At 27.7% G+C, this 19,747-nt stretch overlaps 2 protein-coding genes across 2 annotated transcripts in view; both read right to left on the bottom strand.

Annotated features, from left to right (window-relative positions):
* LOC113370869 (ras GTPase-activating protein 3-like) overlaps positions 1-10,751 on the bottom strand; it is a gene marked incomplete in the record, with an annotated part of 30,417 nt that extends 19,666 nt beyond the window's left edge. The window contains 1 exon segment of the mRNA XM_026611549.1: positions 10,716-10,751. Coding sequence (XP_026467334.1) covers positions 10,716-10,751 — 36 coding nt within the window.
* A 6,216-nt stretch (positions 10,752-16,967) lies between these two features.
* On the bottom strand, positions 16,968-18,551 carry LOC113370868 (O-glucosyltransferase rumi homolog). The gene is made up of 6 exons (XM_026611548.1): positions 18,433-18,551; positions 18,217-18,373; positions 17,908-18,109; positions 17,708-17,838; positions 17,457-17,604; positions 16,968-17,396 (listed from the first exon to the last, which is right to left on the bottom strand). The coding sequence occupies exons 2-6, from the start codon at positions 18,357-18,359 to the stop codon at positions 16,968-16,970; spliced, it is 1,053 nt and encodes a 350-aa protein (XP_026467333.1). The 5' UTR covers positions 18,360-18,373; positions 18,433-18,551.
* Positions 18,552-19,747: the final 1,196 nt, after the last annotated feature.

Here is a 19,747-nt window from a genome sequence, read left to right as displayed (position 1 = left end):
AAAAAAACGAAAATTATTCCAGTAAGAAAATTTTAAACGTCGCATATTATCGATGACATTACTAAAAATCATTCATCATCTACAAGGTACGAAGTGATAATAATTTTTTTGTTATCTCAAAAGAACAAGCACTTACAAGTTTACCATGTAATGTAATATAATATAATCTTCGCATTATTACCTTTAATGCCAATAATATTTCCTTTACAAATACAAAAAGTGTGAAGTATAAATAGATTCCAAACTTACTCTAGAGTGCGTTCTATCGTGCTAGTCCGATAAATCTCTTCTTGGTCAAGGGCGACCGCGCAATAGACGTCTCTGACGCCGGCGGGGCTCGTGGAACCGCCGGTGGTGGCATTACCCGCGGATGAAAAACCGCCGGAAGAGCCATCCGCCGCGCCGCCAGTCGGTCCGTGCGAGGAGACCGCCGTCAAGGTACTGCCGCGCCCGCATAGCGACTTGGCTTCTCCTGGTAATAAGAAATAATATAAGAATTAATACTAGAAATAATATATTATTTAAAAATCATTTTTCCTCATCCCAAAATAATAGTATAGCATAACGAAACTGGTTCATTTTTATATGTTGACTAGCAAACCCGACGGAAGTCAAACGGAAGACCAGTCGGAATCATTGGTATGTCACTAAAATCGCCAGCAATTTTTTATTGAATGGTGAAATTCAGTGTGTGTACATCATTATTCTTTGCGGCAAGAATTGCTCGTTGACTCTACCAAGCATAATTCTGATAATTTCACTAATGTCATTACTCGAATTTTTAATTGCGGTGCGTAAAGTTCCAGCAGCTTGCATTAAGGCACGATGCCATGCACAACTAATTTTTTTAGCTATAAACCTGGCGGAGCCCGAGACCTTTCCAACAAATGCAAAATTGTCGAAATCGGTTCGTGCGTTCTGGAGTTATTTCGTCAGGAAGGAAAACCCGACTTATTTATATATATATATATGTTTATATAATACTTTACTCTTGACAATTTTTTAATGTGGTAAACCCAAATAATATAACTACAGACCTCCAACATCCCACACTCTAATTTTTCGATTTGTAGTTACCAGTACATTATTACCAGATTATTGAAGTAAAACTTCTTTAGGCGCAATTAGGATGTAAATCCGCACAAATGCAACGGAAGTGCGTTACCGCATATAAGAAAAGATAAGAGTGATGTACGTGAATAAAGATCTGTCGTTGTATGCGTAACGGCATCAACGTTGCATGCGTACCGATATCAACAAGGAAATCGGCATAGATAAATAAACAGTTTAAAGTTACATTGTAGTACAAATCTTGATTTAATGAAAAATGCCTGAATCAGAAGAATATTTTACCCTGTTCCTTGAAAATAATAAAACAAATTAAACATTTGTACCGTGTACTAAACGCAAGTATATTGACTAGAAATTATTTTTATATTAATCGTAGTTTCTATAAATCTTTGAAGTTATTGAAATAGAAAATATTTTTTAGGTAAGACAGATATTACAGCTGTTCAAAGAATGAGATTAAATCGTCAGCGAAAAAGTAAAAAAAATACAAGCAGTCAATGAATGCATGTTAATTTTAATTACATGAAGTTCTTCAAACACAATTATTACATGATGAGTGAAATTGTGAAAACACTATTTGTTTAGGCGTTGTTTAACATAATCCACTGTGTGAACAAATATTATAGAATTTATTAATCAGCAATTACTTCATTTCTCTAATGAACGTTCATTTCTAAATGCTAATTACAATGACAAACCGATCATGTCATATTTGAAGTATGACTTTAATTAATACATAATTGTTTTTAAATATTATAAATATTTTTAATGCTATTATAAATATATAATTTATAATTTATCATTATATAAATGTGTAGAATGGTTGACACTAATAAATGTGTGCATCGCGAGTGTTATCATATCACTAACAATCAAAATTGTTATATGGATGTATTTATTTTTACAGTATCTTGTACAGTAGCAAATAAGTTTTACTTCAATCGCGTGTGAACCTTACGCGCACTCTTTTTTCATTTATTTGAAAGTATGTAAGTTAATATGCGACTATCTTTAAAAGTGATTTTAAATAAAATTAGTAAGATCATTAAGCAAAACATTCATCAGCATTTGTTAAATCGATATTGTCTATCTTTACTAGCAAGATTATTAACCTCTTAAAGACCTCATTAACGTATATTTAACGAAAACAAACTCATTGCAAGTAATTGCATTAGCAAATATTTTAAAAGTGTGAGGTGACTATAAATAATACAACAAAAATGTGTAAAAATATTACAGTAATGGAATGAATAGCGTCATATGTTTTTAAATTCCAAATGTACTATTCAGGTAACGAACGACTTTTTAATTACTTTAAATTTTTTGAGATGCACTAAAACTATAATGATAATATAAAACTAAATTATATGCACTTATGTAAGTAATTGTAATATAAACTTTCATCTCTACAATTATTAAGTTCATAAAAATAGCATATTCGCAAAAGAAATCTTATAACATCACAATTTATACATCTTAGTCCAAAGTAAATAGTTATTGTATTAGAAATAAATATACCATTAACAATCATATAATCTTATACGAACAACACTAATCTACAAAACAATAAAATAATATAATCTTTTGAATGCAATACTTAAATACTAAACTAAAATCAATATACGTCTATAATAATCATAATTGCGGCACTTCCCATGGGAAGTTTAATTGCGATATTATTAAAGATACGAAAAAAATCTTTCAAATAATTTAGTACAAATTGTTAAGATTACATTATATTCGATTGCGTGACAACTATTCTGTAACAAAAGATATAGATATGAGTTATATACATTTCTAAAAGTTGGAAATAGATATTCTACCAGTAAGAATCATAATAATGAAATTAATAAATACATATATTTGAAGAAAGTTCTAAATTACAGTAACAGAATAATTTGATATTAGGTTGTCAAATATCTCCCTTCCGCTTTTTTCTCTTGGTTTATAATACAAAAAGGCGGAAGGGAGATATTTGACAACCTTATATAAGCAGGTACTGAGATTAACCGTTGTAATTTAATTTTATAAATTAATGCAAAAGCATAATTCATAAGCAAATCATAAAAATTTTCAATACAAAATTTATGGATGTGTAAATAAAGTTTTAAGGATGGCTTCGATCAATTGCTTATTTTAGACAATTATTTTTGGAGACGAACAGATCTGTTTATTTAGTTATATATTCATAAGGATATTTATTCAGGCCATTGTTAAATATGTGAATATATACACAAAAATATGAAATTTTCCAAAATATTTATGTAAGATGTTTATCAGAATAAAAATGATTGTTTGTTGATCACTAAAGCTATAAACGAAATGTGAAATGATAAATGATCGTTCATTTTCCAGAATATTTTACAAGAAAATTGCTCAAGACCGTCACCGCGCAAGGTCTACAAATGCAAATAAGAAAAAAATCGACGGATGGGAGACTGAATAATATGTAGGTGTTTCATTCGCATAAAACAAACATAAAGCATTAGGTCGCGCACGCGCTCCTTCTGTCCGTGTGGCACTTTTCATGAAACGCCTAAATTTTCCACGCTTATATGATATATTTGTAATACAAACACAAATGATTTAATAAAGAATATTTTTATTTTGCAACAAATGAACGGCCTAATATTATTATAATTTTTTTTATATTCTCATTTTTAACAGCTATCAGTTTTAATAGATACAAGCTGTTGTAAAGGAGTTTCACGAAGTATTTAGATGGTAACCCAACAGTTGACCTAAATCTAAATTTGATATATAATTTATAATATTAGAACTAATCTAATAGTGATTATATATTATTTAATTACATACAGCATAGAGTTATTTTTAATCGCAAACATATTTTGGGTAATAAAAAAAAAAAAAAAAAAAATAGATATCATTACTGCTCGATATGAGTTTGACCGTAACATGATATGAGGCAGTAGGAAAATTTATTTTCAATTGAAGATATAGATTCATATTGGATATATAGATCCAAAATATGTTTTCCTGTAAAAATAGCTCTTGGTAGGCATTGCTGCATCAAAATAAATAATGTATGATCAATATTAGATTGACTCTAATGATAAAAAAATATTTAAAACAATATTTATAAAAGGTTCTTTAAAAAATCCAGATGGGTTATTTATAATAATCTTAAGATTCTTGTCACAATTGTAACACAAATTCATTAACTTAAACTAATTCAAATCAAAAGCAAAACCGGGACAATTTTGATTTAAAATTTGATAATAATTATCATTATTTATAAGAAATTATTCAATAAGTAAATAGTTAAAATTATATAATTATCAATAAAATATTGTGAATTTTATATCGAATGGAAAAACAACTACTGAGTTGTTTTTTCCAACATGCCCTTGTAGTATACAATGTCCCTTTTCGGCCGACTATTGTAAATTCATCAGATTTATTGAAATTCCTTTACTGGACAGTTGTAAATAAAAGAGATAATAAAAAAAATATCAGAGAAGATAGAAATAATTTAACTAATAAATAAATTAACCCTCTCTGACCCGACTTTTTGTTTTATGACTTTCAAATCACATCAGCGGCCTTTAACGTTCTCACTTCCTTATATAAAAATGTTATTTTAGGTTGAAAAGTCTATTAAAGGTCATAAATGTTGATAATGCTTGTCTTGGCAATGCTATAAGTTTTATTCCTCATTTTCCAAAAAAACTATTTGGAAAAATATTGAAAAAATCAAAATGTGACCTGAAAGCTACGCGGGCCCATAACCCGCGATGATTACCCCCAATCAACAAATATGTTTTTTTTTTTGTGGTTATTGTAAATATATATGAGAATTTACTTTCCTAATTTGTTAGAATAAAATCAATGAAATTCCATGAATTTTGGTAACTGTCCATTCAATTGAACGTAAAAATCCCAAAAATTTCGTTAACATTTGAACCAAACTTTTTATCACAAAACATTAGCTCAACCATATTTAGTTTTCTAGCTTGAAACTCGGTAATGATTTTTCCATGAAAACAAAAATACTACATATCAGATTACCACATGTATTAGACAACAAAAACATTATAGTCACATATTGTAAGGTCCATGTGCAAAGCTCCTCCACATATAATTAATTATTTATAAAATTGCAGCTGATTATACATTTAAAAGAATCATGTTTCTCTAAGAAATCAAAGAAATCTCCAACTCGAGGGGTCAATCAAAATAATATACATTTTTTAAGACAATGCGCTGTAATGTTAATGCATTTAAGAGATTATCTCCTATCAGATATCTCTTTTTTTTATTTTTTGACATTTTATTTAAGATCTTGAGGCCATTTTTCCTTCAATCTTCGTGTGGGATATTCCTCGCTTAATTCTTTTAAATATATGTTACGAGGGGACTTTGTTGAAATGAAAATCATCACCAGTCATTAGAAATAAATTAGTCAATAATTTCGGAATCATTACAAAAAAAATCTGTTATCTATCCGTATCTCCCGCCTAAAACGCTTCGTGGTACGCAAAATTCAATCGCGTAGGAACCCATTCATTTGTCTGACTGTCGGCGGCATAGTCTGCAGCGCGTCGGCGCGGTGGAATTCATTCATAAAATTCGCCATGGGTTACGAATTGGAGCAACTCTACACTACACACCTATGCGGGTCATGTCCAATTCAAATACGTATAGCCACCAGCCGGTATATATCATGTATATACTTACATCAACAAATGCATAATGATCGAAAAAACAAATAATGAAAAATTAATGGTAATAAATACGCAATATTTGAATTGATGGAAAAAAAGTTTGATGTACATACGCCGTGGATGGTATTAATTCACTCAAAGATGCATCAAATGTATCATCATTGGTACTACGGAGCTACGATTAGTTGAATGAATTTTTTATATAACCGTATTTTGCGAACCAAAATTTTATTTAAAGAATTTTAATAAAACTTTGGGCGAATCTTTAACAAAAATGTGATTTTTTAACAAAGTTGTTAAAAATGTTATCGCTAATAATTAATAAAGTTTTAACGTTTTTAAATTTTGCTCAAGACTAATCATAAATAGAGTATATAAACACATTATATTTTTAAAGACAAAACAAAATTATCTACTATAAATGTAATGAATTTCATATTAACTATCTTGTACGATGAAGAATCTTAAGCCGTTAAAAATGTTGTTAATAATTATACAAGTAGTTGATATTGGTAATATTTTTATAATATTAATTTATAAATAAAGTATATAAATACATCAATTTTTTTCGAACGCAACAAGCTTTTTTGTATTATTAGTTTTAATAATCAGATTACAATATAATCTATAAGTTAAAAGTAAGGGTATTGAAAATCAAAATCTACGATAAGTTATATAAATTTTATATAAACCATCTTCTGCTATTTAAGCAGTTAAAATGTTGTTAATAATTATATAAGTAATTGATACTGGTAATACTTTTTTAATATTAATTTATAAATAGAGTATATAAATATGTGTTTTTTCCGAAGACAAAGCAAAATTAACTGCAATAAGTTTTTTTATTACTAGTTTTAATTATCAGATTACAATATAATATGTAAGTTAGAAGGGTATTGAAAATCAAAATCTACAAGTTAAATGAATTTTATACCGTTAAAAATGCTGTCGTTGATAATTATACAAGTTGATACAGGTAATTTTTTCAATATTAATTTATAAAATTAATATAAAATACATCAAATTTCACACCAAGAGTACTACAAAAGTACAATGCCAAAGCGAAATTATCTACAATAAGTTATATGAAGTTTATATAAACTATATAGAGTATAAGAAATTGCTGCTGCTAATATTTCAAAATTAATATGAATAAATATTATATGGAACATATAATATGTTACAAGAAATCAACACAAATTGTGAAAATGAAGTGGAAAAAAAAGTGTCTGGTTTCTATATATTCTGTTTAATTATTTATTTACATATCCTTATATAATATATTTATTCATTTTTAAGTTGACAAAATTATTGACAAAGTCTGAGGTATTTTAGCTCGTGACTCAAAAAATTAGTTTACTAAAAATTAGTTCTCATAACCTTAACCTTAGTTCTTATAAATAAAAAAAATAAAATAACTTTTCTAAATAAGTGATCAACTTTAAGAAAATTATATATTTAGTTAAATAGAATGCTTATTCGAAAATATTTTGATATAGAACTCACAATCATAGCAAAAAAAATCCATCATTAACAACTTAATTAGTTTATACAAAATAAAATTGAAGTTACAAACAATTATTCCACGCAAGTATGCTATAAAAACCCAAAAAAATCCACGGTAATAAATATTATAAATAATATGTAGCAATATTCATTAATTTATTAATATTATAAATAATATAAACATTATAAATAATATTAATATTATAAATAATATTTCTTACTATTTGTATTCTACATATACGAATGAATATACTATATAGATTTTTTGGGTTTGCTGCATATACTTGTGTGGAATAATTGTCTGTAACTTTAATTTTATTTTGTATAAATTAATAAATTTATTAATGATGGTATATTTGCTATAATTGTGAGTTATATTTCAAAGCATTCTCGAATAAGCACTGTATCTAACTAAATATACAATTTTCTGGAAATTGATAATTTATTTATAAAATCAATCAATCAGTTTTTTTCAATTTGAAGATGAATATTAATTTTCAGAAGATAATTTTTTGTGTCCTGAGTCTATACTCTTCAACTAAAGCCTAAAATTAAAATATTCTTCTGACTCCTTGATAGTTATCAGTACTCCTTGATAAGGATAATTCAGTTATTCTATTTATAATTAAATTAATCTTATTAATTCAATTTATGCAAATAGTGTAGTGAAGAAGTACATCACGATCAGGCCAAACTACATAAACTCTTGAATACTCGCATCCGATCTCATTCATAAAAATACTACTTTATTCAGAACTGAATAAAACTTTTGAGTATAAAAGATTATGCTAATAAAATTATAATATATATATATATATATATATATATATATATATATATATATATATCCTGACAATATATACATAAACATTTAATATTGTTTAAACCATGGGTTCCCAAACTTGTTTGTGTCGTGGACACCTTAACCTTGCCATGGACCCCCTATTTAGCCGATATCGATTTTTTTTATAAATTTGTATTTGTACTAACGTTTAGTATTAAACCTTTAAAGTAAATATACTAATCCAAATTACGACATTTATTAATTGACTTTGTAATAATAATAAAACAGATATTAACAAGTCGGATCTCTATAATCTCTTTTCGTTGACGAGGGCCCCTTGAAAGTTGTGATGAACCCACTTTAGGAATCATTGGTTTAAACTGTATCTAATTCCAATGAATTTCTTTCCCCATTTCACATTTTAATATTAATGTAAAATGTTTAGTAAGTTCATACCAAAATGACATCATTACACGAAAAATGAGATAAGATAGATAATAAAATATAAATAATAGAGATAAATAGTACACCCACGCATTTTGATGTACCGATTGAAGATTTCTTTAATATAGATTATATATTTATGAATTTATATAACTTTATATGCGTTTTTCATAGCTTTTCACCATATTACAATATCCTTGCTTTTTTCTGCATATTCATTTTTATAGCTGTTTCAAATATAATTACAATACTGGAATATCTAAAAAAATAACTAAAAGATTGAATAGTCGGAAAATCGAGCTAAAACTATATTAGAACTAACAAAATTTTAGAAATATTTTAATTCGTTAAATTTGCTACACGATATGCAAAATTTTCATTAACAAAACATATAAGTTAACATAACATATAAGTTATTAAATTTGCATTAGAATAAAATATATATAAGAAGTGAATTGAAATTGGATATTCTGCTAATTATTGAATATAATTAAAACTATATGTACCATAAAAAAATCATTTATTGAAAAATATTAAATAATATGTTGAGAAAAATATGAAAATACTAAATATTTAATAGAAATTAAATTTTGAAATTAATACTAATATTAATTATATTAATAATTAACTGTTATTAATGTCATATCAACTTATATGATAAACTGCATGAAGTAACAAATGGCAATAAATTAAAAAAACTAAAACCCAATAAAATTCATAAAAACTTGAATAAAATAACTAAATAATGAAAGTGGCTAATTATATTATAAAAATAAAATATAAGTATCAAAACTTTAGGTCTATGAGCCGTTTTTGATGACATTCTTTAACTGCATAGCTTTTACAAAAGGCAACCCAAAGGTCGGCCTATGTATAATTGATATATTTTTAATATTAGAATTTCTCTAGTACTGAATATCCAAAGTAAACATGAAGAAGATTTATCGGCAAAGGAGGCTAATCAGAAAAATATTGTAATTAAAAAATGTGTTACTCCATTAGGTTACTCTTCCTCAAATAATGGTGTAATAGCACTAAAACAATTGATGATCTCATTTTAAGATCAAAAAATATAAATAACGTGTTACTCATTAGTGAAAAAAATGTAGTACATTATAAATTATTCTTATTTAAAACGTATAAATTCTTGAAAAATAATAATGAACATCATTATTTAACATTTTGTGAAACTATAGAAAATCTATACAAATTATGATTATTATCATATATAAATTATGTTTAGAATAAATTTAACTCTCTCCGTGTCTCAAATGAAATTTTATTTAGTGCATCATAATTGTAGTAATATTAATTGTAATAAAGCAACGAGATAAGTTTAAACCTAAATGAGGTCACGACATTTGACATTTGACATAATAATGGCGGTTTGGTTCATAGAGTCAGCTGGGGATGCGTAATTGCTACTTCTTTAAAACATCTCGAAACTTTAACAAAGGATGTTGCCATTAATAATAATAATTAACATCGATCTCTTATCTCTCGTAGTAATAAAACCAACTCCCAGTTCGAGAGTAATAGTCGAACAATTACATCCGATATGAACAATAAGAATCTATGATGAATTATTATCGCATCCCATTCAAATAAATATGCACAAATCAAAAGATAAACGTCTAAAAATAAACGCAACGGGGTTATAGTATAATAATTAGTTTATAATATCCTCGATAAGAGATCCTATTGACGAGCTTTTACAAAAGCTTGGGAAAGCTGTCATTACGACTAACGCATTCGCAGTCTTGTAATTTCAATCGCCTTGTTTATTGTTATCGACACTTACCTCATTTTATGACACAATCGTTATTCATTCATTATGAAATCAATAACAGACGAGCTGAATAATTTACGTTACCATTGATAAATATCATTCATGAAGTTAAGGTTATGTTACACTTCACAATTCCATGTTTACACTAGATTAATACACACAAACAATACAAATACATTTTATAAAACATAAACAACGTAATCGAGACATTACGAACGCATTAAAAACAATCTTAACGATGTTATGTTAAATAATGTTACCACCTGTTTTGGAAAATATCATTTGACATGATACCTACACTCGTCAACATTTGACAGATCATGAAACCCAACACATATAACCATTTTTTTAAAACATACAAATAACACAATGTAGATTTATAATCCATGTAGTACACTTAAATTTTATAGACCTACCAATTTTAATTTTTAATTGTTTTTTTCACTCGCACTTTGTGTGTTTCGACAGCCATATTAACTCCATCACTGTTGCTAAGTCGATAATGCACTCTGCTTTACCGACTTCCGAGCCTCTCGAGTCATTGAGGTAAACGAGCGTGGAGATAATATATGGTTTTGAGAGCATTTGTATTCGATGGGAAAGGAAAATTTAAGCGTTTGAAAATAATGATTCTATTCTATCATTGCATTTAAATAAAACGAATTTTCTAGCGTGAGATTTATAAATATTATTCATATAAAATATACTGCTTTGGATTTTGTTACAAGATTTCTTTTAATTAGATTTCAATATTTTTATTATTTATTTATTTATATATATATATATATATATATAGATATATATATATACATTATTTTCATATCTCAGACAGACAGAAGTGCCTGGTATGAGAGATTATGAAAACAGTTTTCATATTTTATATATACATTTCATTAATATAATATCTGTTATAATTAAAATATCTCTATCGTTATATAACTCTTCAGTCTTCTTTGTCCTCAATTTCCTTTTAAACATCAAAGATCAAAAGATTATTGATTAAAAGATTAAGATCAAAATTTTATTGATTTTCTAACTAAACATTAGATTTTTATAATTTTTTTTCAGTTCTATTATAGTTCTATCATCAATTAAAAAAATTAGAAAAAATATTCTTTTGCTGTTGGCTTTTCATTAAAAATTCGATTTTTATACTTTTCTTTCAGTTCTATTATAGTAGTAAAATTGTAATTAAAAATTGTTGTGTGTTAAAAATATAAATCCGTTACTGTATAAAAATCTTTAAAAATTATTTATAAAATAATATAAATGTTATTTCTATATAATAATATGAATGTTATTTGATAAAAACAATAAATAATAACAAAACTGCTAAGTTTGAGCATAATGCTGTTGTTTTTATACCATTTATCTTTCATATAAATGCTTCATATGTTTCTATAATCGTCAATATTAGTATAATTTTTAATACTGTTAATACAATCTTAATTTATTTTTCTGAACCTGTTTAAATCACATGTAATTAACAGCATTTTCTAAGAATTGCTTTTCAGTAAAAGATAGGTTTTTCAACAGTCACAAAAAAATAATAACTAGATCATGTTACTCTGATATTGTTTTTAGTCTAAATTTTACTTCCAAAACTATAAAAGAATCAGAAGTGTAAAAGATTGCTATATGTTTACGTAAATATAATCTTTATCAACTCATCTTGATAGGTCTTAATTTTATATTTATTTAATACATAAACAAAGTTTAGTATCATATCTATCGATCTGATGTTAGTAAAAAAGAAGGCATTTCACTCTTATTTTGAATTGAAAAACGTATTCAATAGCATCGAAACTGTTATCTGGTTTTCTAACAGAGATTTTCAATCAAAAGGAGCTTAGTATAGATTTTTACCGGTTATTTTTATATTATTGTTGTATAATACTTGAAAAATTTCTACACAACCATCAAATTGAAATAATAAACCCAAACAAAATGATGTTTATGAAAATATGTTTTCAATCAAAATAGCCATTCCCGGAATCAAATTAGAACATCACCGGTATTAGTGAGTTTAAATCATCAGTAATTAGAGAAATTCCAATAATAATATATCAAATAGAGATAGGCTAACCGTTGGGCTGCTTTCTAAAAAGTGACGTAGCTAAAACAGCTCAAAAGACTCTCATGCACTTATTGCTAATCAAATATATAAAATAATAGAATCTATTGGATGAAAGGTTCAATTCTTACTAATGGAAATGTGATCTTTTATGGAGGATTGTTTTAATTTTTTTATCACCATAAATTTGTAAACTCTGTATATCTCAATTGCCTTATATCATTGTTATTAATACCATCAGACATGTAGGACGCAATACCTATGAGTAAAAAGTCTAAATGAAAATTTGACTTGTTATGTATATATATGCATAAAGGAAAACATAAATTGGTGAAATTAATTAAGTTTACATCGACTCAAACTACTGATGAATAAAATATCAAGTTTTCCACAAAGTTATTTACAATTTTCCTTTACCATCACACGTCTCCATAACCTTCATGGTCGCGTCACTTCCGGCCGTGTATCCCCGCCCCGGGTACTCTACACACCCACTCTAGCACAATAGAGAACGCTGGGCTACAAAATCCAGTCGAATACATATAGCTCTATTATAGAGCTATATGTATTCGTATGTATATAGAGTATATATGTATGTATATAGAGCCTCTATATACATACATATATGAAACAGTTCATATGTTTCCTTATACATTTGTGTGCATTCACTTTACGCCAAACCGAAACGTTAAAATCGTAGCCAGCGGTAGGCATAGATTGTAATGAATGAAATGAAAGACAGAGAAAAAAATATTTATTCATTCGTAGTCGTAGCCAAGGTGTTATCGTCGTTATCGCACTACTTGTCGATGCTTGCATCAAATACAACGATTCGACATTAATACGAAATAGATACAACGGCGTAATCAAAACAAATATATGATAATTTTATTCGTGATTTATTCACATAGTATTCAACAAATTGCGGAGATGATGATTACGATTGATATATGCAGGGGCAGGTGTACTAATTACTTATTTATTTATTTATTTATTTATTTAAATATATAGCCCACAGATTTCTCCAAGAGGACTCAAAAATACAAATTACAATAAATATGGTATACAGTTACTTTCAGAAAAAAAATCTACTTCATTCAATTTTTTTTTGTTCTTCAAAATTGATTTCTCTATACTTCCTTTCTTCTAAATCCGATTTTCTCCAATTTTAATCTTGCTTTACCTTCTTAGGGGGCGTCCATTAATCACGTGTGCGAGTTTTTAAGGATTTTTGGACCCCCCCTCCCCCTTGGTTATACATGGTGATATTCAAAATTACCCCCCTCCCACACCAAACATCACGTGTATTTTTAGTTATGTGAAAAAACTGTAAAATTTTTGAATGAAGTAATTTTTGTTCGAAAATGTTTGATTTAAAAAAAAAATCTGTTAAAAAACAAATACACGTGATCTTACTATATCCCTCCTCACGTGATATTTCGTGATTTTTTGTCAAACCCTCCCCTCCCCCTAAAAACCTCACGTGATTACGGACGTCATCTTACTTCTAATTTTATTCAAATTCAATTAAACAATTCAAAGTCTACCGACTATTTAACTCAATATTTCAAATTTTCCATCTCATTGTCAAGGATCGATCCGAGGAACGCTGGAGTTTGAGTTAGGCCCCTTACTGACTGAGCTATTCCTGTTACACATCCTGGACCGGTCGGATAGGTCCCGGATTCCCATCTTTCATATCGCAGATTGTTCTAAAAGCAATAAATATGGTATACAGTTACTTTTAGTAAACGAAAATTATTCTATTCCATCTATTTTTTTTGTTCTTGAAAACTGATTTCTCTATTCTTCCTTTCTTCTAAATCCGTTCTCCAATTTTAATCTTGATATACCTTCTTACTTCTAATTTTATTCAAATTCTACTGACTATTTAACTCAATATTTCAAATTTTCCATCTCATTGTCAAGGATCGATCCGAGGAACGCTGGCGTTTGAGTTGGGCCCTTACTGACTGAGCTATTCCTGCTACATATCCTGGACCGGTCGGATAGGTCCCGGATTCCCATCTTTCATATCGCGGATTGTTCTAAAAGCAATAAATATGGTATACAGTTACTTTTAGTAAACGAAAATTATTCTATTCCATCTAATATTTTTTTTGTTCTTGAAAACTGATTTCTCTATTCTTCCTTTCTTCTAAATCCGTTCTCCAATTTTAATCTTGATATACCTTCTTACTTCTAATTTTATTCAAATTCTACTGACTATTTAACTCAATATTTCAATTTTCCATCTCATTGTCAAGGATCGATCCGAGGAACGCTGGCGTTTGAGTTGGGCCCTTACTGACTGAGCTATTCCTGCTACATATCCTGGACCGGTCGGATAGGTCCCGGATTCCCATCTTTCATATCGCGGATTGTTCTAAAAGCAATAAATATGGTATACAGTTACTTTTAGTAAACGAAAATTATTCTATTCCATCTAATTTTTTTTTTGTTCTTGAAAACTGATTTCTCTTTATACCTTCTTACTTTTAATTTTATTCAAATTCTACTGACTATTTAACTCAATAATTCAAATTTTCCATCTCATTGCCAAGGATCGATCCGAGGAACGCTGGCGTTTGAGTTGGGCCCTTACTGACTGAGCTATTCCTGCTACATATCCTGGACCGGTAGGATAGGTCCCGGATTTCCATCTTTCATATCGCGGATTGTTCTAAAAGCAATAAATATGGTATACAGTTACTTTTAGTAAACGAAAATTATTCTATTCCATCTATTTTTTTTTTGTTCTTGAAAACTGATTTCTCTATTCTTCCTTTCTTCTAAATCTGTTCTCCAATTTTAATCTTGATATACCTTCTTGCTTTTAATTTTATTCACATTCTACTGACTATTTAACTCAATATTTCAAATTATCCTTCTCATTGCCAAGGATCGATCCAAGGTACGCTGGCATTTGAGTTGGGCCCTTACTGACTGAGCTATTCCTGGGACATATCCTGGGCCGGTCGGATAGGTCCCGGATTTCCTTTCGTCCCGCGGATTGTTCTAAAAGCAATATTTCGGATATTTGCCACGGATTCAGGTTTTTGTCCCAATTTTTTAAAAAGTATTGATTAAAACTGATTTTTTCCTATTGCTTGTTAATAAAATCTTAACAACCCACCAAATATCAGAGGAAATGATATATATGAAGAGTATGTTTATATGAAACCATACGTTAGGAAAGAGAAAATCTAGATGTGGATTAAAATATACACTCAAGTTTATATATTTTGTTTATAAACTTCGAAATTTTATTTTCAAATTTGCATATGTTAGCAAAAATATAACGGAACCGAACTTCCTGATCGCCTGGTGCAAGTACTTTAGACAATTGACAAGACTCGACCAGAAATAGACTACCTAAAAGCGACATTTTTACTATAATCATGAAGAGAACTGTACAGAATTATATATAAATAATAATACATTTATATATGCAACTATGCAAGGTTTAAAATCGAGAAAAAAAGTATAAGAAGTTATACTTATTGTCAGTAATTCTAATTTTTTTTTCAATTAATTTATATAAATATAAGATAAAATAATCATATTTGGCATAATACAAGTGATAACTTTAATCCGGTTTTAAGATAAAAAATATGGTTACCTTATAAAAATCAAATATTACAGCTCAAATTTTTAAACTATCTAGAATTATTAGATAAAGACCCAAAATTACAAGTTGTAATCATATTAGTCCTGCACTTTTTCTTTCTTATATAAAACTCTTAGAATTATGAAGTCAACAAACTACATCATCTTCGCATTCAATTACGACGCTTACAATTCATTTTTCTGCCGTATTTATGAAACAAATAAAACATAATTACCATACACATGTTTCATTATATTTTTCAGAATTGTGCGTCATCAACTAAATGGAATAAAGTAACGTATAAAGTAACCTTTTACATCCGGCGTTTGTTTTAGAGTATTCCGTGTGAATAGTGACTTATATTATATTTCGCTCATATTTTGTATGGCGACTGGTCGTGTGAATTTATACGCACTTTATTACTGTATTACTAATAATAAATCATTGTACAACAATGGAAAACAGATTTACATTTAACACCGTTACGAATTTCTTTTAAATCATTTCAAAAGATTTGTTGAGACATATTTAAGACGTTAACATAATATATTCTTTATCTATGTTAAAAAATTATTTGGATGTGAAACTAAGGAAATAACTAAGGAAAATATGTCTTCACAATGCAGCAAATTATTGTATTTTTTTTACTCCAAATTTAAATGCCATTCTATTGCAATAATGAAAATCTAATATAAAATATGAATACGAGATAATGCTGTGACAGAAAACATAGAACTTTGCAAGATCATTTCTAATTGATCAACAATTACTCATAGCTCAAGTATTTCAACTATTTTCAAAGAATTTAAATATATCTGTATATCTGTTCATACACGAGTAAATTGAAACGAAATTGCCATAATGTATATATGTGTTTTAATTCAAAGCAATATACAAAATTTAGATTAAAAAAATATCAACAATCAATGTTATATAAAAATATAAAACTTATTATCAAGAAATAAATTAAATAATACTGATATTCCACATTAATGTAACTTTTATCATGAACCGTATATTGGTATTAATTTTTTATCTAATTTAACTTCAAACTTTAAAAGTTTTGCATACTTTTGTAACAGTTTCTCCCAGTAACAATGAATATCTTCCATCCTCAAATGTTTATTCACAAAATCAAAACCCTTCTGAGCAATATTTTTTGCTAAAGTATCATTTTCCATAAAAAATTTCAAAAGCTTCTCAATTTCATCTCTATTTGCATTTTCTGAAACAGGAACGTAATGAACCCATGGTTTCATGTTTGGGTAAAAAAATTCTATCCAGCTAGAACCCACATGAAACACTAAAGAATTGCAGAGAAATAAATGTTTAAATCTAAAACTAGCAGCAACGCCTCTAAAATTGAACAAGTACTTATATTTGCAATGATCTTCTAATGATACTTCTTTAGCTGGATCCGCATTTAATGTGTCCTGTGAATTTAATAGTTTCAAATAGTTTCATATGACAAATATTAAATTTATAGGACTTACAGCTGCTGATTTCCAAGCTTGATTTTTTGTGTATAGTGCATCAACAAGTGTTGGATTTTGTCTAGATAATAATACCAGCTCGTCTCGATCACTGCTTGTTCTTGATCCGCGGAAAAAACCTTTTGATTTCTTTTTTGACCATGGGTATCTACAAATTAATCTTTGAGCTAATTTTTAATTCTTAAATAATTCACAAATGTATGATTTTCTTGAGGTTAATCCACTGATATAATTTTTCTGAATAAACTAACTTGTCTGATGCTGCCATAATACTGCTTCTATGTTTATCCCAACGCCCCAATCCTGTAGGATACAACGAAATAGCAGGTCCCCCATCCCAAAAACTCCAAGCGGGATATAGGATATCAAGACTTTCGTTAGTCTACAAAAAACATATAATAAATAATTCTTTAAAATAAATGTTATGAGCTCAAATGACTGATTAGCATACCTTACTAAAACTAAATATAGGTCCTTGAATGCCCCAATCTTTATTAACTTGAGGCCAATCTCTTACATTGATTATCATTTCTATATCAGGTAGCTTTGTAACAGCTTTTAATAGAAAATATTCTACGCCTTTGCAACGAGATGGAAACATACAATCTTCTTGGCGATATAATTTGTTATTGACTATTTGGTACTTAGTACCTCTGTGAATGTACATTATAAATATAAAAACAACATTTATTAATTTGTAGCTCGTACTGCTTGTTAATTCTATTAATACATTCATTGGAAAAATAATAATGTGAATTACCTATCTTTAATTTTATTTATCATATTTTGTGTTATACCACTTTTAAATGGCAAAAGATTTTCATTTATAACTCTGTTATAACAACTGCAATTTGAGTGTTTACAATCAACGTGACTTCTAGAAGCATCTTCAATTAATTTCATATAATGATTATACTCTGCAAAAGAATAAACTGAGTACATATTTATATATTCTAAATAATATTCTAATACATACCTTTATCATATTTGCTAGGTGAAGAAATATCCTCACATTCGTCATTGTCACTAGAACACGTATTACGACAACTATGAGATTTACCAAAAAAAAGAAAAAACGTCAATAATAATAGTAAAAATTCTTTTCTATCCATAATTGTAATTGTTAATTTCTATTAGTAATTATTAAATTTGTTTCATTTGCAAAAAAGCGATAAGTTTAGCTCAAACATTAAGGTTAACCGACACATTTGACAGTTGGATTTGTAATAACAAGAATTCTTGTTAAAGCAAAACCAAAACATTCAAAAGTCAAACAAAAATTATTAGTAAAAGTTTAAAATTATTATCAATATAAATTTGGTGGCTGAATAATATAATATGTTTGCTAAATAATAGTACATGATTTAATTCAACAAATTACAGCAAATAAATAACAAACTTGAAAAGTTGTCATATTATGTCAACATGTCCTTAACTTGAAGAATATTTATTGAAAAAACTTAAATTAATGTAATAGGTATGAAATAAATGTAAATTTATGTTCTTTATTGGAATAATAAGCTAAATTGTTTGTTTCTATAATCAATGAAATGCTTTTCTAATCTTCATTCATAGATAAATGTATATTTATACTATTGTGTGTGCACAAGCAATAAGAATCAAACTATTTGTGTAATTCTATATATAATTCTTCAAGGTTATCAATTTTGTGTAAGATTTTAAACTATTTTATTCAAATACTTTAATTCTACATAACTTTTAAAAGTAAAAAATGACAACAAAATCTTTCATAATCCGACCATTAGAGAAGGAGGACATCGAAGAGCTTTGGAGTATGATAAAAGTAAATATTTACTATAAGTTTTAGTTCCAAATGAATGAAAAGTTTATTTCAGGAGCTGGGTGACTACGAGAAAATGCCTGGAACATCAATGAATAGTCCAACAGGTTAGTTGTATTGAATTTATTATTAAAATCAAAGACAATTTATTAAATTTGTTAATCACTTTAAAAAATACCATATATTAAAATTGATTGCTTTATATTTCATCATAATTATAGTCTAGACTCTCAATTCTCTCGTTATATGCTTTCTACACCATTTATTAGAATTTTGTTGTCCATCTGAATTTAAAGATATATCAATAAAATCCAATTTCCAGTCGTAATCTAGCAATACAATAGTATGAGTCCTAGAAATAAATATCCATTAGTACATATTTAATAAAATTATATTGTGAAACTAATAACTCACCTGGTGCCATATTTTCTCTCGTGATTTGCTATAAATATTGAACTCAAGTCTTCTCCCCATGTTGGATTACGTTCAT

This window comes from Ctenocephalides felis, unplaced genomic scaffold (assembly GCF_003426905.1).
Source record: "Ctenocephalides felis isolate EL2017-DRISC unplaced genomic scaffold, ASM342690v1 CF-g0.4_SCAFFOLD_01492, whole genome shotgun sequence".
In the NCBI taxonomy this organism is placed as follows: domain Eukaryota; kingdom Metazoa; phylum Arthropoda; class Insecta; order Siphonaptera; family Pulicidae; genus Ctenocephalides; species Ctenocephalides felis.
Note: the sequence above shows the minus strand (reverse complement) of the source record. Positions and strands in the feature narration are given on the sequence as shown.